General features: G+C 44.5%; 1 protein-coding gene across 3 annotated transcripts; it reads left to right on the top strand.

Annotated features, from left to right (window-relative positions):
• The first annotated feature begins 20 nt into the window (after positions 1–20).
• On the top strand, positions 21–21594 carry Dll (homeotic protein distal-less). Of its 3 annotated transcripts, none has more exons than XM_017163475.2 (7): positions 21–521; positions 2613–2788; positions 4590–4783; positions 20171–20312; positions 20379–20483; positions 20560–20776; positions 20888–21594. In XM_017163475.2, exons 1-7 carry the CDS (start codon positions 391–393, stop codon positions 20904–20906), a joined length of 984 nt encoding a protein of 327 aa, XP_017018964.1. In that variant the 5' UTR covers positions 21–390; the 3' UTR covers positions 20907–21594. The 3 variants fall into 3 exon arrangements, with proteins under 3 accessions (XP_017018964.1, XP_070140415.1, XP_070140416.1); XM_070284314.1 differs by lacking the exon at positions 21–521 and adding an exon at positions 2215–2335; XM_070284315.1 differs by lacking the exons at positions 21–521; positions 4590–4783 and having other exon boundaries at positions 2614–2788.
• The last annotated feature ends 233 nt before the right edge of the window (positions 21595–21827 follow it).

Raw genomic sequence — 21827 nt, 5'->3', positions numbered from 1 at the left:
CTCGATTTGATTTCATTTGATTTTGATCTGATTCGATTCAGTTCGAAGGAAATACGTGTTTCACCAAATATTTGCAATGCAGAGAAAGCGTTTGCAAGAGTGTTGAGTGCCCCCAAGTGCCGATAAAAGTGACCCGCGCCAGGCTGAGCAAGGATTTACGTGCTCAACTCAGCTATATAAAATATAAAACACTATAGTTTAACATCAGCCATCAGACACAAGTTTTAAGGCGGATCATATACCCTTAAGTCCTTGAATTCCTCTCTGCGCGCATCCCCCCAAACGGCCTTCAAAATTCTTGATAAAGTGGCCTCGATAGGCGCCAACACGCTCAACTTTACGGACCTCGGGAGCCCCTACGAGGGGCCTCCCAGCACACCGCAGTCCGGCATGGACGCCCCCGATGCCCCGCACACGCCCAAGTACATGGACGGCGGCAATACGGCGGCCAGCGTCACGCCGGGCGTCAACCTGCCCGGCAAGTCCGCTTTCGTGGAGCTGCAGCAGCATGCCGCCGCCGGGTGAGTGTCGAGATCAGGGGATCCCGTAGTCTGCCCGAAACAACCAGGAAAATATCTTGGAAAGTGGTCTAGGAAACCAGCTACTCCCGCGCAGACTTCAATTTTATTTTGCCAGCCTCAGAGTTATCCGAAACTCAATCTAATTTGTGGCTTATTTGCCACTCCCGTGGAGTTATTCACAGGAGTTCCTAGCCAGGGCGTTCCCTTTAACAATGTAATACGGATCGCTTTATGTGGATCTTGTCACAGATATTTGTCAATTACAAACAATTTATAGATAGTGTTAGCAGAAAATTTAGGAAAACCTTTTTAGTGAGGAAGGTGAATTAATTTTTTAATAATATTTTAAATGTTACTATATGTTTCACATTAAAAGAGAAAATATAAAATATTGAAAAATTGATTTATTAAATAATCGAATTTAAAAAATTTTGAAAACGTCTTTACTTTAAAATAATTAAAAGAAATTAAATAGGTCTCAAAGTTGCTTATAAACAAAGTATTTAATAGTAAAATAGAAACGTGTAGATGTTGTGAATTATTTTTAAATTAAAATAATATGTAATGGCATTTATAATGTCATATTAAACTCTTTTAGAAAAATATTATAAACTTTGTGTGTTCTAAAAATATTCTTTTCAAACCATGGAAAATTGAATAGTTCTGTTTGTATTCTTAAATAAATCAGATTATATTTATCAAACACTCCTTAAGTTTCAGCTAAAGTTCTTCAGTATATATTTTAAAACTCAAAAATATATATTAATTGCTGAATATAAAGTCAAATTCTTTCCCCTAAAATATATATTCTATACAGAATATAATATTAATATCTGCTGATGCCTTCACAATTTCCCCTTAGTCGCCTCGCATTAATTAAAGCCCATTGAAAGCTTGATTCTACGACAGTTTTGGGGATCGAACCCGCGCCTGGGGCCTCTCGCTTTATTATTATTATTTTTGATTAAGAAAATCACTTCAGCTGCATTTTCCGGCTGGGCAGTTCATGCTGGTGGTACCTCCGCTGCGCTCGCCAAACGGAAGCCAAAAATAAATTCAATTAAGTATAGTTTGCTGCCGGTCCGCGTGTGCTAAATAAAGCCTCTGTCTCCGGACATTTGCCGGGGGTTCGAGTTCGTATTCGGCTTTCAAGTTCCGAGTTCGGGTACGGCGGTCCTATTTACCGTTGACTCTGCCAACTGTTTGCAGCCGCAAATTGTTTTTCCCGACGCACGATTCGATTTTTCATTATACATATTTCATTGCATTCCCGGCTCTTGCGGTTTTCCCCGTTCTACTCACGTATCTCTCTCTGTCATTTGTGCGTGTTGGGCCCTTGAGCTTGGAATGCTTGGCTGCGCCAGGCCCAGCCCTCGGGAGTTGTCTCTGTCTGAGTCCCGGGCTTCAGTCTTGGTCCCAGAGTCAGAGTCTCAGGCCACGGAATGACAGCCATATTGCCATATCTGCTATATATCATACGATGCATACCCCTTGCCCGCTGTCCGTTGGCTGTCCATTGCGGTTTCTGCTGCATTTCACCTGACGACTCTGGGCTTCCGTTTCCGTGTTCGGGCCAAGAGGGCGACACAGGCAGAGAGAGCATTGAATATTTCATGCAGTTGGCCGGGCCGGCAGGAGCGAACATAATGCATGGGAACTTGCTCAACTGTTTCGCCGGCAAAGTGTTAACAAAATATTTACCAGGACTACAGTCGAAACTGAAACTAAACTCTGACATTTGTATTGATTTTCCTTTGATGTATTAAGCCGCATCCAGTTAGGCTTTGGGTTCTGTTTCTGTGGCTGGTTTCTGGGTAAATGAAGTCGTGGCAAAAGTTTTCCTGCCTCAGCGCCTAATTTTTTGTTGTGAGAGAAAAAGTTTCCGTTTCGTCGCTTTTTGCATTAAACATGAAACACATTTTGGGACCATTTTTTTGTGTATTCCTTCCGTTGAATTTAATAGTGAAAAGTGTAGACAAAACACGCAAGGAGCTAGGAGAACTCGTGTCCCCGAACCGGGCACACGATTCATTCAGGGTTCCCTCTATTTTTACTGCCACACATATTGATTATTTCCCTTGCATTTTCTAGGTACGGCGGCATCCGGAGCACCTACCAGCACTTTGGGCCGCAGGGCGGCCAGGACTCTGGCTTCCCGAGTCCGCGCAGCGCCCTCGGCTATCCGTTCCCGCCCATGCACCAGAACTCCTACTCCGGCTATCACCTGGGCAGCTATGCCCCGCCCTGCGCCAGTCCGCCCAAGGATGGTAAGTAATCCGTAGTCTCTGTAGCCGGGGAAGCACCTCTCTTGAAGATCTCCCTGACCAGGGTCCACTTCCTCATCTACGAGTATGTTTTTTGGCGACACTTGAGCTCGAGAGCTCAGCGCTCGCTCGCTCCTCGAGTGCCATTGTTGTCGTCTTCTGCGGGTTTGTTGTTTGCTCGTTGACTTCGAGTCTCCTCTCGGTCTTGTCTCAATTAGGCTTCACCTGCAGCCAAGTACGAGCACACTGTGTCTGGAGGTGTCTTTCACTTTCATCAAATGTCAATTTCAATGTTTAGACTCGCATCGGTTATAAAATCCACTTGTAAGATAAGTTTGCAATGAAGAATATTATTTTATAGGATAAACTAAGCTCAGAACTAAGCTTCCATATATTTATTTTCCCTTTTCTTTAATATATCTATCATAATCTTATCCCTTTCCGTAAAGCCCATCCAACTTACTCTGTGTTTTCTGTGGGAGAACTGTGCAATCTTTTTGTTTCATATCCACGTACTTGCAATTTTCCCATTTTATTTATTTTTTATGTCTTTCCTTTTTGTTTTTGTACTCTTTTTGTGTGTTGTATCTTTTTTTTTTTTTGGTAATTTTTTTTCCCAGTCTCTGGCATAATTGCGCGCTTGACTGTGACAATTTTGTTGTAGCAGCGACTGCCTCTCGTATTTTGTTGAACAATTTTGTTGCTATTTCGATGCGTTTTGGTTGAGCAGTTTTCAGGTTTTTTCGCAGTGAGTGAAAAGCAATTCATTTTTTAGCCATTGTCGCTGGCTGTGAACAAAAAAAAAACAAACAAAAAACGCCAACGCCATAGCTACAGTCACAGCCACAGCAGCCTCAATTGCTATCTTTAACTTTCGTCGCTCATACGCAACGTGGGCCCAACTGACCTTGATGCACTTGCACTTGAAATCATCCAGGAGAACAGCTGATCGTTAATCGTTAGAAGGGGCCAGCAATGGTCTTCGGCGAGAAAGAAATCCCCGGATAATTCTTGCCGGTTGCCAGTTGTTGTTTGTAACGATAATTGCAGTGTAATTAGGCTTTCGTTTGCCGTAATTAATTGCACCGCCTGATGGATGGATTGTTGTGTGTGTGTGGCGATGGCCGAAATGGTCAGGAGGTACTCCAGGGAGCGGGTGTCCGGCTGACTAATGCCGCGACTTGCCATTTTGTCATTAAGCGAGTGCAGCACGTGCTGTCCCTGTTTGGGCGCAAAAAAAAAAAAAAAAAAGAAAAAATACACAGCGACAGATACAGATACAGATTGAGATACGGACACGGAGTGTTGGCTCCTCCACCTGTGGCCATATTTGGCATTTAATAATAGTTCGTTTTCGAACAATTAGCAGCGTCAACGGTCGCCCATTGAACTTGGGCCGATGATCATCATCATCGCCACATCATATCATATCGTAGTTTTATGAGACCGTTGGTGTGGAGTGCTTTGAACTTTCGCTCCGACAATTAACACTAATTCGCTGACATTTACAAGTTACTTAACGAATCGATATATCGGCTATATCGCTGCTCTGCGGCTGCCCCCGATTTCTAAGCGATGCGGCTGCAATTAACTCCAGGTCCATAAATGTAACAGTTTCATGCATTCCAGCGCGGTCCGCGGCGGGAATTCGCTCATAAATATGCATACTCGGAGCCAGGCAAGCAAAAAAGGGTTAAGCGTTCTGCCGGCCATAATTTCATAGCTGATTATAAATTCATCAGTGCTGCAGAGCAGTTCCTGCCATTTACAGAGACTCACCGCTGCTGTTGACTCTTCCTTTCAGACTTTTCAATCTCGGACAAGTGCGAGGACTCCGGCCTCCGCGTCAACGGCAAGGGCAAGAAGATGCGCAAGCCCCGCACCATCTACAGCTCGCTGCAGCTGCAGCAGTTGAACCGCCGCTTCCAGCGCACCCAATACCTGGCCCTGCCCGAGCGGGCCGAGCTGGCGGCGAGTCTGGGCCTCACGCAGACGCAGGTGAGTTCAAAGGGAGCATTTATATTATTTATTTGGATATACTTTGGGTTTATTCTTGGGGCTTAAAAGGGTCTAAACTTGATTTATTAAAGCTATAAGAGTTTGTTTATTTTTTAATATTTTAAGCAGTGAATATATATATTTTTAAGGCAGTATTCTAAATGGAAAAGATCTAACCGACATTAATACAATTTCTCCTTCTAAAGATATATTAATGGAATCCGAAAAGGATTCCCTGGGCTACTTTAACCCCTCGAGAGGATCCTTTGGTCCTTCTCCTGGGCTGCGCCCGCGGTTAGTTGGCATTTTGCAAATTGAATTGTTGACATGTCTCTAATGTTGACTGACAAACGAGCAAAGACAACGGCCGCTGAGACAACGACAACAGCCACAACGACGACGTAACAATAGCGACCTCCTACGCCTGTGACCCTCTCACTTGACAGACACAACCACACACGCCACTGGGGCGTATGTGCAATATTGTAATGTTCTTTTTGTGTGTGGTTGTTGTTCGTCGTTCCACGTGTGTCAATGTCAATTTCGTGAAAAGTTTTTCAGTTGCTATTTTTCGCTGTGTGTTTGGTTTTTTTTTCGCTTTTTTTTGCACGCGCTGCTGCCCACGAAAGGGAGGAGGTGGTTGCCATTGTCACAGGCAACACCCACCCGACGAGGGGCAAGTACTCGCGTCATACCCAGCATCGAGTACTTCTAGTTTCTAGACTGCTGCTGCTCCAGTTAGTGCCTTTTCCAGATGATGATCCGGAACATAAAGCCGGAGAGCTGTAGCTGGTCTCGTGCTGGCGAGAATTTATTGATAGTGGGCGTGGGCTTCCTAATTGAATTAGTGTGCCACGAAAGTTCATGTGCTTGCCCAGAGAAAACGCAGAGAGACAACCACCAGACAGGCAAAGAGGGACCAAGAAGCACACAATACGGAGAGCTCGGAGACCCCTCTATATATGTGAGTTTGTGAGGAAAACTAGTAAAACAAGTTGAAGACCCTGCACCAAAGGCCGCTGTATTGGTGGCGTGGGTGGTACGTTGTTTATCAAGATACGAGTACGAGTACCAGTATCGTGCTCGTATTCGTTTTCGTATTTGAATATCAGCGGAGGAGTCGAGGCTTGAGTCTAGAACGGGCGTGCCACACGGCGGCTGTGTAATAAATTCTCCTGCTGAGCCAGGCCATTGTTAGTCACCCGAAAAAAAAGCCCAGGGAGGAGCAGCAGCGGAGAGAGACCCTGATTTCCCAAAGTCTGCTGGCAGCTGTCAATCGAGGCAACTAAGCAAATAGCCACGCCCTCGGCGCCCCTCAAGCGACACAATCAATTTGGTCTATCTCTGTACTCCGACGCCGCCGGCTTTAAGGGGTTAAACCGTTTGGCCAAAGAGCCCGAATTTATGACTGCCCTTTGAGGGTGCTACCAACTTGAAAGACTCTGCAACAGTGCTGCCTTTTTGTCCTTATTTTTTGGCTAAGAAATATGTCAAGCTTGCGGCTTTTATAGTTACTATTTTCCTTGAATTTTATTATACCCTTGCAGGGTATTATAATTTCAGTCAGAAGTTTGCAACGCTGTGAAGGAGACGTTTCCGACCCTATAAAGTATATATATTCTTGATCAGCATCAACAGCCGAGTCGATCTAGCCATGTCCGTCTGTCCGTCTGTCCGTCTGTCCGTCTGTCCGTCTGTCCGTCTGTCCGTCTGTCCACCTGTCCGTTTCTACGCAAACTAGTCCCTCAGTTTTAAAGCTATCTGAATGAAACTTTGCATATAGTCTTCTATATACTCTCACTGCTATATATGTCGGAACGGGCCGGATCGGACGACTATATCATATAGCTGCCATACAAATGTTCGATAAATTTTTAGAAAAAAAATTATAACATTGTTGTTTTTCAATATTTTTGCACCATTTTTTAGATATGGCCATTTTATATTATTTCTAAATTTTGGTAAAAATTTTATGAAAATCGGACGACTATATGATATAGCTGCCATAGGAACGTTTGGGAAATTAATAGGAAAAAAATTATAGCTTCGTTGTTTTTCAACGTATTTTTATCTACTCTGAGATATAGGCTTTTTTTATTGTTCTAGAATTTTGGTATAAATTTCATAAAAATCGGACAAATATATCATATAGCTGCCATAGAAGCGATCGGTAATTGTATAAAATATGTAAAGCTGGGAATGTAAAACTGTAACTGTCAAACTGTAAACATAATAAGTATAGGTAAACTGTAATGAAACTCTGTTTTGTGAGTATTTTCAACATTTATATCTTTAATATGAACATCAAAACCAATCTGCAAGGGTATACAAACTTCGGCGTGCCGAAGTTAGCTTCCTTTCTTGTTTTTTATTATTTTAGAAATGAACCACTTTTTATGCAGATTTTATTACCAACCGTTTTGCATTTTAACAGAGGCTTGGTTTACTTTTATTTAATAACCATTTGAGTTACTGTCAATTAGCATATAAAGCCCAAGTTATACTTTAGTGTCTGTTTCAATTTATGGGAATATATATTAGGGGTTAATGAGTGTAATATAAAATTACACATTTGTTTATCGATTTATTAACTTGAAAATATGCCAAGAAATTCAGACAAACACTTAAGAATTAAAGCTAACTTGTACATGTCTTATGAAAGTTTCTTGTTTTATTAAATGTTTCCCGCTATTTCCCTACTGTTTTCTTTTTCAATATATTAACATTGTTTCATGGACAACACTGCAACTGTAAGCCTGGGCCGCTTTCGCTTTCCGCAGAGGGCAGGAAACTTTGGCCGCGTGTTAATTAAAACCGCCCTCGTCGTTTTGAGCAACGGAAGTTTTTTATTGATTTGGCCAGGAGCAGGAGCTCCTGCTGGCCAGGGGCTAGTCCCAGGTCCAAGTCCAAGTCAACTCCTAGTCCAAGTTTGGTGTACCCCGAACACGCCAATGTTTGCGACGTGCAAACAAACCATTGTGGTGCTAGGGCCCTAAGATTTATGCGTTGCACAAAGCCAACACCTAGCGGCCAAGACAAGACCAAGCCAAAGACTCTTGCCAACTTAATGGCCTTCGGTGTGTGTGTGTTGTTTTTTGTGGGGCGTGTGTTATACAATTCGGTCTTCGAGTCTTGACAGCAACTTGTCCGGCTCTCGGGAGACACGTTCTAACACCTGCCGATCCGAGCCGATCTGTTCCGTTGCGATCCCAGCTCTCCGCGCCTGCACGTAGTATATAGTTATAGTATGGAAATATTGCTGTGGCACATACTGCTCTGGCTGTTTTACAACTTTTTTACTTTTGTACTTTTTTTTTTTATAATTATGGTAATTTTATTATGATTTTTTAGCCGCTGCTTCTTCTTCAGCGGCAAAAACTCGTTTGCCAGTTGCATCTTTCACTCGGCCACTTGCTGTTCGGTTGATTTGAAAGTGCATCCGGTGACTGTTAATGAGCTCGAGCTGGAGTCCGAGCCGAGACTCGTATATACCTAAGCTATAGCCGCTTATTCGGAGAATAATTAAGTTTCAATTAGAGCAAATCCCGGCTACTGTTTCTCCCTATCTTGCCAGCCGACTAATTGAATAATTACATAGAACGTTAAACTGGATTGCCGAAAGTTTTCAATACCCCAAAAAATAAGGAAAAAAAGCGAGAGCGACTTTAAGCGACTTACGTGTATGTACAGTCCCCTTTCAACAGGCTGCGCCGATCTTTATACCCCGAAAAAAGGCAAAAAAGCAAAGGCAAACTTGAAATAAAATAATAAAAATACTTTTAAACTGCGTGTTTATGAGCTCATATCGGCACATTTTGATCTGGTTCCTCCGCACTCCGAGGAAAGGGCGGCCACAAAAGCCACGAAATATTTTGTAGGAGGCCACGCTGGCTGAAGACAAAGGATTTGGCAGACGAACTGCCAAAACGGCGCTTGTGGGAGCAAAAGATCGCAGAAACTGGCCTTTAAGCTGGGAGAAAAATGTTGGTAGTAAGGGAATTCGATGGTTTTTTATATAATTAAATCAAAGAGGTGTTTCTTAATACTCTTTAAATTAAATAAATTAATTTCTTGAGACTCTAATTTATTTTTCAGATTAATATTTTCCATATTTTGTTTAAAAATTCTGCTGACTTTAAAGTGATTTTGTTAATATTATTTTGGTTTTTAAATTTATAAATTTCCTTGAATTTCTGCTGGTTCTACCAATATTTCACTGTGGCTGTGCCACTCTGCCCTGGCCTGTCTTCAAAAGTCAACAACGCCTGTTTTATGAGTCCGCCCGTTCGCTAGTGTGTGTGCCAGTGTGTTTTTGGGCTGCTGCTGCTGCTGTTATTGTTGTTGTTCTTGGCAGACACAGATGCAGACTTGGTCGGATGACGACGACGCAGCAGCATCAGCATCAGCAGCAGCAGACGCAAACGCAGACGCATCGCCCACGGTGCACACCTTCGCTTTGTGGCCAGGGTTCCAGAGCTCCTCAGCGGAGATAAGTCTGCTTAGCTGCTCCACCCCTAACGTGAAACGTGGCCCAGGCTCCGACTCTGGCCTGGTACTGCTCCAAAGGTCATGGACTCCGCAGAGAAACCCAAAATGATACTTCGCTGGAATTTTTAGCAGGCCAGCCTCAGCCAGTAAATACTTGTAACCGAATTAAAATTAATTTCCACATCAAATACTACACACACACAAACGCACACACACGCAGCGCGTTTTTTATTGTATTAAAGAAAAAAACTAGCACAACTTGATTTAAATAATACAAGTGTCTAGTTAGTATCAACTACTAAGCGGCGACTAAGCGAGAAAAAATGAAAAACTGGCTGACCGCATTTAAATGCTCGCTCGGCTCACGTTCGTTTATGCTGCTGCTGTTGCTGGTGCGAAGCTGACCGCAGCAGCAGCAGCAGCAGCAACTACAAGCAGCCACAACACATCGTATATCAGTGATTGCCTGATTTACGCGAGCAATGTCAATTAAATTATGGCACATAATACACATAATACAATGTAAATGTAACCAAGCCAGGCTCACGTCTTGAACGCACACGCATATTGCAGCAACAGTCGCAGCAGCAGCCGCAGCAGCAGCAACATCAAGTGCCGCAGCAACAGCTTCCTTGCTGGTACCTCCCTCCCTATGTCGAAATTCGCGCAACAGGAACTTTGAATTAAGTTTGATCAGTGGTGATGCTGGTACTACAACAGCACCAGCACTAGTGCTAGTACCAGCCACACTACACAGAGAAAAAAACTGTGAACTGAAATATTATATATTTAAAAATATAATATTTTTCACATCTTTAAAGTCACAAAATCATAGGAAAAGTGTCAAGTCCTTTAATGATTTCCTCTTCAAATTATATTTCATTGACTTACTATATTTTTTCTCTCTGTGTAAGAGCTCAGCGACGACAACAAACAAGTTGCCATTAACAATGATGCATGGCCTGAGAGCCGAGTCTCGCTCGCGGAACATTAGCAGCAGCGGGCTCGTTCCTCAATTTCTCACCAGAGATCTTCTCCAGCTGGGATTCTCCCTTTTCCCCCCCTTTTCTCTGATTCTGCGCTGACCGCATTTGCATTCGGGCGGAGAAGAGCTCAATCTAACGCCATTCAAGAGCTCTACGGCTACGGACTCATGTGGAGATGAGGCGGATGAGGAGAAGCTCAACACACACACTCGAGTGTTTACGTGCCGCTTGTGCAATCTCGATTGCAGTTGACATAATTCCCCGTAACAGGTAGAGATCTCAGATCCGATTCAAGTCACAAATTGACCCACAAAGCGTGCCAAAAACTTGAGCTTAGAGATGGTCAGTGAAAGAATCTACTCTTAAGGATAGGAGGTTCTTTGGTACAGATAATGTTATGTAGTTCTTAAATGTAACTTCTAGAGTATTTTACAATTGCATATAAATAAAATACAACCAAAGAGTCAAAAAGAAAGGAAAGCTCAAGTTGAAGCTGGAAAAAGACCATTTCCAATCCCTGGGCACCGTTTACAGCCTCCTGTGGCCATTAGCATGTGCTCAGGCTGAGACCATCAGCATTCTCTTTTCCACCCAGCTGGAGGTCCCTGTGCTGAAAGCGAGTTTCGCATTTCATTCACAATATTGGCAGCGCTTTCAAAACGCTCGAAAACTGGCTTCCACCTCGACTCGGCTCCAGTTGCTGCCCCATCCGTCAAGAGTGTATTTTTTGTCGATCAAAATCGTACGCAACGCTCGGAGGAAATTACAAAATGCCCGGGCAAGGCACGAGGAACGGGGTTAGCAGGCAGGCCGGCAGGCCAGTTATTAGCCAGGTGAGAGTATTCAAATAAATAAAATTTTACGACTATTGCGCATAGCTAGGCACGAGTGCGGGTATATATCTCGCACGGTATTGACCAACGAAACGTGGGGGGCTGAGTGGGGTTAATTACGGTCTCATTTGTTGACACACGGCGGAAAGGTAAACAAGGCAAGAGAGTCGCTGCCAAGGATGCCCCATGGTTGGCCAAGATTTCTCCGTCGAGATTATAATAATTATTATTTTATTGCCAAGATGATGCGGTGGCTGCAACTGGTTTGCCAGGAGACCTCCATGCCCTTCCTAGGCTGTCCAGAGGGTGGCTCTCCCTTAAGGTCTCATGTTATAATTGGCTCTCAAATTCTATAGATATCGAACAAGGGTTGCGTTGCACTTGTTTTTGGCCTTGTAAATGCGATGCCAATTAGCAGGACTCGAATGTCCTGTGCTCGGTACTCTGACACCAATTAAAGCGGGATTTCCAAGAGCTGCCAGAGACTGGAGATGGGAACTTGGATTTTCCTTGGCGGGTTTCCCCCCCAGCGACTAACAATGAACTTTTAACGCTTGGTTAACTCCGACTGGGCTCTTTTTTCCTCCGCCACTCTTTTGTTGTTTTTCAGTCGCTATCATGATCTTGCCGCTGTGAAAATGCATAGGAAAACTAACTGAACACTGAAAACTGTGTGTAAGCGACAAATAATAGTCAGTTGACCATGATTTCATTTTGCCGACTCAAAAAAAAAAGCAGAGAGACAGGGAGACAGGGGAAGAGAAACAAATACCATAATATTTAAATTACTAGCCCCGAACAAAAACCGAACAAAAACAAACGCCGTGAAAAGAATGCGCTTATATAAATTGCACAATTAACCGCCACACTTTTTTGTTAACGTTTTTCTTCTCTCCCCTCGCTCAGTTTTATTTTGTTTATTATCTGGTCGATCTGACCACAGCGAGAGAGAGAGAGGGGTCACCTCCTCGTTTAATTTTTCTGAAACTGAATCTGAATCCGTGCGGAAAATGCCTTCCTTCCAGCTGCAGTTGGGGACCAGCCTTTCGGCTTGGTCAACGATCATTATAATTGGGCCATCTAATTGAGCTTGATGGGAATGGAAGTCTCGATGGTAATTGAAAGTGCACCCACATTAGAAGTAAGTTTCCTTTCCCAAGCTCTCGCCAGGAGGGACTCCCCCACTTAGCTATAAACGCCTATTGTTGCTGCGAATATATTTATATTTCTTTCAGAGGAATCGCATTAATATTAAACAAGCCGCAAGGGGTTTCCCCCTCTGGGTAGTTAGTTAAACTCACTAAACTCTAAACAGCTGTCTTGTGTCTTGTAGAATTAATGACACAACTATCTAAGAGCGTCACCAGCTGCACAGCCAAAAAAAAAAATTAATCTAGACATGACTAAGTTCCTGCCGCGGAGTGTAGGGCAAAAACTTGGCTTCAGAAAGTTGACTAAGTGAGCGGGGAGAGACTGGCTTAAAAAAAGCAATACTCGTATTTTCGAACACGCCCCTCCGCTACCGCCCCCTGGGGGAAACTGCACTTGCTCGTCGTCATGAGTCGCTAATACTCGGCATTGTTGTTGCTGGCTTCTACCTTTGTATCTGCTTAGAATCTCACCTTGACAATTGCTGATCAAATGCTGCCGCCGATTTATTGTTGAACAATTTTTGTACGTCAGTTGCGCTGCGACGTTGTTGCTGCTGCTACTGCGACGTTGCTGCTGCTGCTGCTGATTTATTTTTTTTCATCATAATTTTTGCCCCGGCTGATGGATTACAAAAGCTGAACTGAGTCAGTGTTTCAGCGGCGAATTAGAATTACAAAATTTCAAGGCTTTGCAGGTGAATCAAAAAAATAGCAACAGAAATTCTCATTCGCAGTCGCTCGGGCAATTCGCAATTCCACGGCACAGAGGGAAAAATAGGGGAGTATATTAAGCATATTTAAAGAAATAAATATGATTTTAAATATAATTTAAAAATTATACAGAACAGTACTTAAATTATAGTCTGAAAGCTATTTTTCTTGACTTCTTGACTTTAGGATTTCCAGTTTAATCCCAGTTTCTCTCAGTGCATTGCATGCCAGTCTGTCAGAACAACTTTGAACGTTGCTTTGGGGCGTTTTTTCAGCGATCAGTTGGCTTCGGTCCGCCCGTTGTTCGCTTTTCAATAGTTTCGCTGCGAAACATGGGAACAGTTTCCGGAATTGACAACACAACTCGGTACAGCAGCAGCAGCAGCAGTAGCTTTGTTGCACAATGCCAGCCCGGCCGATCGCGTTAAGAAGTCCGAATCCGAATCGGAATCCCAACCCGAATCCGGCCGGATGAGCGTCATTCCAGCTGATTCCCAGCCAGAGAGCAGGCCTCGGTAATTGCTTCCATGAAAGCCGGGTCCCAAAATGGCAAAGTGGCCAGCGAATGGCCAAGCAGGCACTAATTGAGTTAGTATAATGCTCGATTTGTCCTTGGCTCTGGCTAACTTTGGCCGCTGGCATGCGGCTGCACTTGTTGCTCCAACTTAGCCAGAATCTCCAGCTCCAACTGCAGGCTCCGTTCTCTACTCTGCCCCGTTAACAACATAATTAAATCATATTTAAGCTGAAGTTCAACTCGAAAGCTCTCTTTAGCGCCGAGGAAAGCTGGTAAAATGAGCATCCGGCGATTGAGCAATCATCGGTTGGGGATCGCAGCCATGTCTATATAGAAAATAGATCGATATCTTTATTTATATACCATATCGCCGTCGTGGTCGTCGTCTGTAAAATTGTTTCACTCGTCGCTCCGGCGTTTCTCATTAACGGCCAGCCGCCGATGGCATCGTTTCAGTGCCAGTCCCAGTCCCAGTCCCAGTCCCGTCCAGTCCAAGTTAATTGCTATTAGAGTGGCTATAGAACGAGGATGGGCTGCGCGATCAGCGATCTCCAAAGGGGGAAGATATGTGTCTTATATAAACAGCACTTGGCAGCGGCCATCGTCTGGCCTTGCTTAATTGCATATTTATTGTTTATTAAGCAGCGTCTCTCTCCACCGCTGCCGCCGGCAAAGTGGAGCTCATAACTGGAGAGCACCTCGTCCTCCACTCTTCACTCACTTTTTACGCACACTGCCTGCATATGCATAAATTAATGCATCTAGCCGCGATCGCTCCAAGCTTCATTCATGGCGAACTGGCGACTCTATCTATGTATGTCCCTGGCGGGTCCCGGTCCCGGCTCCATTGATAAAGATCAATGGCATAGCTGCGGACGACATGCGCGGCCCCCGGGGGAACTGATGGACGGTGACGGTGACCCAAAAATGGTCACTCGGCTGCATACTTTGCATCCCAATGGCCACTGAGTCCCAATGAGTCCCACTGAACTTTGAAATGTAGCCGATACTTACACTGTGCGGAAAAAACGAAACCTATTTCATGTTTTTCTAAACTTTAAATGTATTTCTAAGCTTAAAAATAAATGTGTTTTATGAAATGGTACCTCAAAGTGGACTTAGATCAAAAAAGATAAATTTTCCTTTGAGATCAAATCACATTTTCTCTTGTCACATTTTCCCAGTGTATGTCTAAACCCCCAAACGAGTGGAAAATTAATAGGAAATTAATTTGTTTGCATCCTAGACTGGGGCTCTGGCTCCCCGGTAGCAGGTCCACGTGCTGCTGGCACAAGTTCACAAGTTAGCCACGGGGTCAAAGCTGCAGCACGGTCTCCAGCCGCATCTCAGCATCGATTTGCTTTCAATTTGTTTGTGTTTCTGTTTGGCGGCATCCCGTCCAGCCGGTCTGGGGTCTGGACCCCAGGTCCGAATCGGCGGCCAGATCGGTCGGTGTTAACTTGCGTTCATTTGCTAGCAGCGATGGAGCCGGAGCTGGAGCTGAAGCTGAAGCTGGAGCTGGGACTGGTGCTTTGGCTGCAGATGGAGTTGGGGAGCGGATTCAAGGCGTTGTTGCGTTGTTGGCCTTGAAGCCTTGGAGCGTTTTTTGTTGAAACTCTGTTGCTGCTGCCGCTTTCCTTTCTACTGTTTTCGCTTTTTTGTTTTATTTTTTGTTTTTGGGGTTTTCGGGAAGGCGTTGCCCAAAACAGCCCGCAACGATTTTATTTGGAAATCACTTTGGCTTGCAAGTCTCCTGCCTGCTCTCTCTCTCTCTCTCTCTGGCTGGGCCTTTCCTGGGCGTCCTCCGTCTCGCTCTGGCGCGAGTTGCTAACAAGAACGAAAGACTTAGGCAGCGAACTTGAAATGCGGCGTTGGCTTTAATGAGCTGCTGCTGAGGCTGCGACCGAGGATGGAACCGAGTCTCTCCATGCGGCTTGGAGTGTGCGTGACACTTGACTCTAGGGCAGTTCCAGGCCCTGGCCGAGGGGGAGCTGCGCGGAAAACAACAGAAAGAAAACTTTTTGTAGCGTTTTTTTCTGTGTTTTTTGCCACGACATGGCATTGTTGTATATGTTTCGAAGTCATTGCCTGCCCGCGGCGCTGCTGCTGCCGCTGCTGTTGCATTCAAAATTATAAACAAATTTTTTGCTGTTGCTGTTGCTGTTGCCGTGGAGCGTATAAACAACAAACAATCGCATGCAATGTACAAATTTTCCAAGCACAATGAAAAAGAAGAGAGAAAAAAAAAAAAACAAAAACGCCACGCCGACAGCAACAACAATGCGAAGAGTTTATAATAACAATAATAAAATGAAAATGCTACGGCCGGCAAGTTGCGTAATCCGTCAACCATGGCAGTCAAAAGAGCATGGAGTCGGGCGAGGAGAAGAAATATGCTGATGTTGCCGAGCTGCTGCTGCTGCTGCTGCTGCTGCTGTGGGAAGGAGGATCTGCTGGCTGGCAAGAAAACTGAGGCTTCTTCTGGCCTTTTGGGGGTGGATCCTACTGCCTTTCAGCACACGCAACAGCTGCTGCAGCAACAATCACAGCCCACACAACAATCGCGAATTTGCAATCGTTTTGGGCCACAGCGAGCCATATATCTACATATATATTAAATGCGTTTTTGTTTGGCTTTTACTTTTTCGCTTTTTAACTGTTCAGAGATAAAGATCGGGCATGAACATGGGCTTACCAAAAATACAGAAAAGCAACAACGGCAACGGCAACAAAATCAAAAGTGCCACGCGGCCGCTGCTTTTATGAATGACTGACTGACCGATCGACCGACCGACGCTGAGTGAGTTATACTGGCCGAAAGCACTTGTTGCGCCAACAAACTTGTACAGCAGCTTCACACAGCCAGACACTGGGAGAAATAAAGGGTGGGATTTTGAGAAAGTGTCTTCACAGTTCCGGGAGTACTAAAAAATGTGTTATATAAACCTTTTAAAATCATTTTTACGGATAATAGAACAAGTCTTAAGTCTTCTTATAAAATGATTTGAGCCAGGGTAAATTGTACATAAAAAAAAATATTTAAAAAATATTATATAGGAATTTATTATAAATTTCGTATATAAATTGGTCTCGGTCATAAGATATATTTTCCTTTAAAGTTTAGATACTTTTAAATATTCTTATAAATATATTTAGTGCCCCCACTTCGCTCAGTGTACCCTAGCTACCTGCCGTCGCGCGGCTGTTGACGAACAACTTCAGCGACAAGATCATAAATCAAAATTTTATTTTATTTCGCGCAGCAGCTCAGATTTTTAGCCCCCCTCGTCTCTGTCCCTCTGCCTCCGCTGACTCTTGGCCTCTCTCTCTATCGTCTATTTAAATTTTTATGGTCTTTGTGTTTTTTTTTTTACGATTTTTCTTCACTTTTTTTTTTGCATAAATTAAAAATTGCCGCGCGCTCGCGCAACGCGGCTTGCACGCGTTTTGCTGGCGATTGCAGCGCGATTAAAGTCGTTCGCTGGCGCGTGCTCAAAGGAGGAAAGTTAGTGGCCAGCAGAGACTGTCCAAGAGTAGGAAATCAAATCAAACGAAAGTGATGGCTTAGATCTTGGCCTAATCGAGTTAGGAGCCTGCTTTTGGCGCCTGCAAATCGCTTCGATCGAGCCATTAATCAGGCTGGCTAAGACAATGCTCCCGAGGGATGTCGCGTAATTCAAAGGCAATGCAAAGAAGCCGCCCGAAAAGTGTTTTTCATGTTAACCGCTTTTGGGGCCAGCAAATTGAAATTTCTCGCACCAAAAATGTGGCTGCAAAAATGCTAAAATCTTGTTGCACGGAATTTATGAATGAAAACCAAGGCAGCCGCTTAAGATCAGAGGAAACGGAGGGAGCAGGCAGCCGGGAGCAGCGAACATAACAAGCAACAAGCTGAGAACAATGAGGGGAAAACTCGGCCTGGTAGCCATAAATTTGTGGCAGCTACAAAACTGAGACCATTTCCAGGCCTCGCCATTTGTTGTTGCCCCCAGTCGTTGGGTTGGGAAAAAGCCATAAACATTTTTTGGTATTTTTAATGGAAATGCATTTGCCAAAGGTAACCTTCGCCGCGGAGGAAGTTTGCATACACTGCACAATAATGGGTCTTATCTTCGACTTGTCTTTAGGGAAATTGATTTAAATTAGGGATCTAATGTAAATTAGATACTCCCAAACGACATGTGTAAATATATATTATCAAATTCCCATCAAGAAAACAAATATACCAGCTCCTTAGAACAGAGTGTGCCTCAGCCTCGTAAAAACCCAGAGGGGAGTCTCTCCCACTGGAGATCATCTCGTGGTTCGCTTTGGGGGCGTTGTGGGTGTCATTAAGCCCAGGCATCCGTGTCCAAGCCGTGTCTGTCTCCAGTATTTACTCAGCTCAGCCCGCCGCTTGGCTAATAAAGCTGTAAGCTTTTCGGGTGTAGCAGGGTCAGGCGAAGGAGGTGCCTCCTGGTTTATGACTTAACAGTGGGGCGGGCGAGACTCCAATTGCGCCATGATTTATCAGGGAAAATACCTACGAAGCGAAGTGTGTTTTCCGCGGAAAATAGCCTCTCCCAAGGCTGCCCTGCCAGGGATCCCACACAAATCAATCGATGGACGAAGCCAGTGCCCAGCTGTGGCTATTACGGTTCTCCGTTCGATTGGCTTATCTTTTCCCACGTTTTAAATGCTCAACTGTCAAATGAATTAGAGTCTGTCTGGCTCTGGGTCTGGCTTTGGGTAGGGGAAGCCGCCCGAGGCTTGGGACACATTTGGCAATGCCCCGCGGAACCAGTTACCAGAGGAGCCGGCTCTCTGTGGCCGAGGCAGTGCCTGTGGCGAGTAAGTTTTATCGCTCCAACGGCAAGTGCTCGCAATTAGAAAGCCCACAGCGAGAGGCAAGCATCTCCATCTCCAACTCCAGCTGCAGCTCTAGCTTCAGCTTCAGCTTCAGCTCTCCCGGTCAGCTGGAGAAGCGCCTGCCATCGTCATAAAACCCATCTGTAATCTGCCTCCGTCTCTAGCTCCATCCAGACTCCTGGCCAGTCATCAATTCTGCGTCTGACTGCATAAATTATATGGCAAGTGACATATTGCGGAAGTGATCAAGCAAGTGTTACTGCCGCTGCTGCTGGCCATCTGGGAGCTCTAGACTCCAAGTGGGTTAAAAGGATAATGCCAGAGCAGACAGGCTTCGACACAGTGACATGCTAATTTCTTGTTTCTCCTTTGTGTTTCTGTATTTTTGCCATATTTGTCCATGCGAAAGTGGTACAAATTCAGAGACACAACACGGGACAGCACAACATGGGGACAGCAGCATAAGGCTGATTGACACTTGACAGTCTGTCTCTTTTTTCACTTTTACTCTCGACCAAGGCGGTTTTTTATATATTTTCTAGAGGGGAACTTGTTGAGTTGATATTTCGCTTATTTTATTTTGCTAAGCTGACAATTGAGAGGCTGCTGACCATTAGTTTTGACACTTGCTCAGCCAGCACACTTTTGCATCAAATGTTTCTTAAATAAAAAGCTGCCAAAGCGTAACTATTTACGTATTTATATATTGAGACAAGAACCTCGACAATGTCTTATCATTGAGCGCAGATTTTGCGCTTGGCCTGCCTTGCGTAACACATCGCATATGTAGTACTTTATAAAAGCTAAAGAGTTACCAAGGAAGCTTCCTTCCTTCCGCCAGACTTGATTCAAGTTTTCAGTAGCCGAAAAAATGTATATTATAGTATATCTGACATAACGATTCGCGCTTGATTGAGCACTTAAATGAAATGGAAATGGAAATTCGCTCGTCGGTTTCTACTATTTTCGGCTACTGTGGCCCGGCGACGGCTCCCAATGTCAATGATCCGACAATGGGCGCTATTAGCTCAGCTCGGTAGCTATCGGCTAATTGAAATCGATGGTTTCGGCGCTGGGGAATGCACATAAAAGCCGAATCTCCTCAACAAAAAAAAAATACAGCCGATTTTATGGGCAAAAAAAAAAAAAAAAAAAACAGCAACTAAGACCCAAGCAAAGTCAGTGAAATTCGCCGAGCGCTCGAGCGGCGCTACAAAAATCCAACCAACCGCGAAGAACGACCTTGAGCAAGTCTGGCCCGGCACAAGTTTATAAAGCTTTATATATACATCCAGCTATATGCTTCAGTTTGGCTTGATACGGTGCAAGATTGCAGATGAAAAGTGCGCATAGACAGCATTAGATACGCGCTGTTACAGCCCGTATCTTTGGGGTTGTTCGGCAATGAAAAGGTTGAGATACAGAGCAACTAGCCAGGTTCTGTGACTAGTTTCGGGTCATTTCGATTAATAATGAGGTGAGTCAGCTCTCAAAAGTGAAGTGTGCTCCACTCACCGCCGCTCACAGCTCAGCGAACAATTAGTTCTGAACGGAAACCGAAAGTATCTCTTGGCTAAAACACTTTGCCAGCCCCGATTGAGACACCAATATGTGTCACACGCTGCCAAAATCCATAGTTTATAGAGCCATTTTCCTGCCAGCCGCTTTTCACGAGCGCTCACTCTTAATTTCAACTGAAAGGCTGTTTGAAAAGCTGCCTAGTATCTGTATCTGTATCAGCGGCGTAAATGCATCTGTTAGCGGGCTTCTGTCGCTTTGAATTACCCCGCTCCGTTTTCAAAAAAAAAAACTAAAATCAATGCTAATTCACACGCTAATCTGTGTGCTTGCAGGTGAAAATCTGGTTCCAGAATCGTCGCTCCAAGTACAAAAAGATGATGAAGGCGGCCCAGGGGCCGGGAACCAACAGCGGCATGCCTCTGGGCGGCGGTGGACCAAATCCCGGCCAGCACAGTCCCAATCAAATGCACAGTGGTGAGTTTTGGGTTGACTACAGACGCCTTATAGGTCTATAAACTAAATATTAATTTCACTTTTCAGGCGGTAATAACGGCGGTGGCTCGAACAGCGGCTCACCCTCACATTATCTACCTCCCGGACACAGTCCAACGCCATCGAGTACACCCGTGTCCGAGCTATCACCTGGTAAGTAGCCTTAAAGAGAGGTTATATTTTAGGTAATCTTTTCATTATGGTTTTTGCTTTGTTTTTTCTTCAACAGAATTCCCACCAACGGGTCTCAGTCCGCCAACGCAAGCGCCGTGGGATCAGAAGCCGCACTGGATCGACCACAAGCCGCCGCCACAAATGACGCCGCAGCCACCTCATCCCGCGGCAGCGCTACATCCGCAGACGCACCACCACAACCCGCCGCCGCAGATGGGCGGCTATGTGCCCCAGTATTGGTATCAGCCGGAGACGAATCCATCACTAGTGACGTAAGTGTGGCTATATTTTATGACTTGCTTATTAATTTTATTGTAAACTGCATCCTTAATCCTTATAAAATATATCCCAAACTAACCCTGTAATCCCTCTCTAATCCCCAGTGTTTGGCCGGCGGTCTAACAGCATCCGAACCAGCTGCCCGCGGCTGCCTGGACGCAGCACCAGCTGAACCTGAACCTGAATCTGGAGCGGGAGCGGGAGCAACAGCAGCACCAGTCCCTGCCACCGCAGCAGCAGCAGCAGCACCACCACCATCATCACTCCTGCCCGGAACTGGGGCTGCAGCAGCATTTGCAGCTCGAGCAGCAGGCGCTGGGGGCAGCGCAGGCGCAGCATCTCCTCCAGCAGCAGCGGCAGCAGGAGTTCGCCACCGGCGGCAGCTCGTCATTGGGTGCGGGCGGGGCAGTGCAGCACACAATTTCTTAGCCAATATAACAAGCAAACCATGATAGCAACCTGTAAAATATCCATGATAACTGGCAAGTTAAGCGTAAATTTTGTACATTTTAAACGTAATCTAAATACCATTACACCAGCGTGAATAAAGTCGTTCTAAATACAAAAAAAAAACAGTAGTCTAGCTAAGAACAAAACGATACAAAAAAACACAAGAAAAAAATACTTAAACCGAGAACAGAAAACATTCCTCAAATCACATGGAAACGTGTCCTTTAATTTTGTTTTTAATTTAGCTAATTAACTATGTATAAATCTATCTATATATATATAAACTACATGTAGTGAGCAACAACAACAAAATATATGAAAAGCGTAAAAGTACATCGTAAAAATAAAAAGAAGAAAATCAGCTGTTGATCTTAAAAGAGTTTCTCTTTCGCGTGTTTTTTGTTCTTCTGTGTAGAAACGAGGAAACCCAGAAAAATCAGTAAAATCCGATCTCAAAATGCAAAAAGAATAATATGTATGCTTTCCGATTCTTTAAATGTTTTTATTGTTCTTTTTTTGTTTGCACCTAGAAGAGGAGGAGGAGGTTCATTTCGTTCTTTTATTGTGCAATATATATAATTCCGCCTATTCCGC

Source organism: Drosophila kikkawai, chromosome 2R, assembly GCF_030179895.1.
Source record: "Drosophila kikkawai strain 14028-0561.14 chromosome 2R, DkikHiC1v2, whole genome shotgun sequence".
Classification (NCBI taxonomy): domain Eukaryota; kingdom Metazoa; phylum Arthropoda; class Insecta; order Diptera; family Drosophilidae; genus Drosophila; species Drosophila kikkawai.
This window is presented reverse-complemented; position numbering and strand designations above follow the sequence as displayed.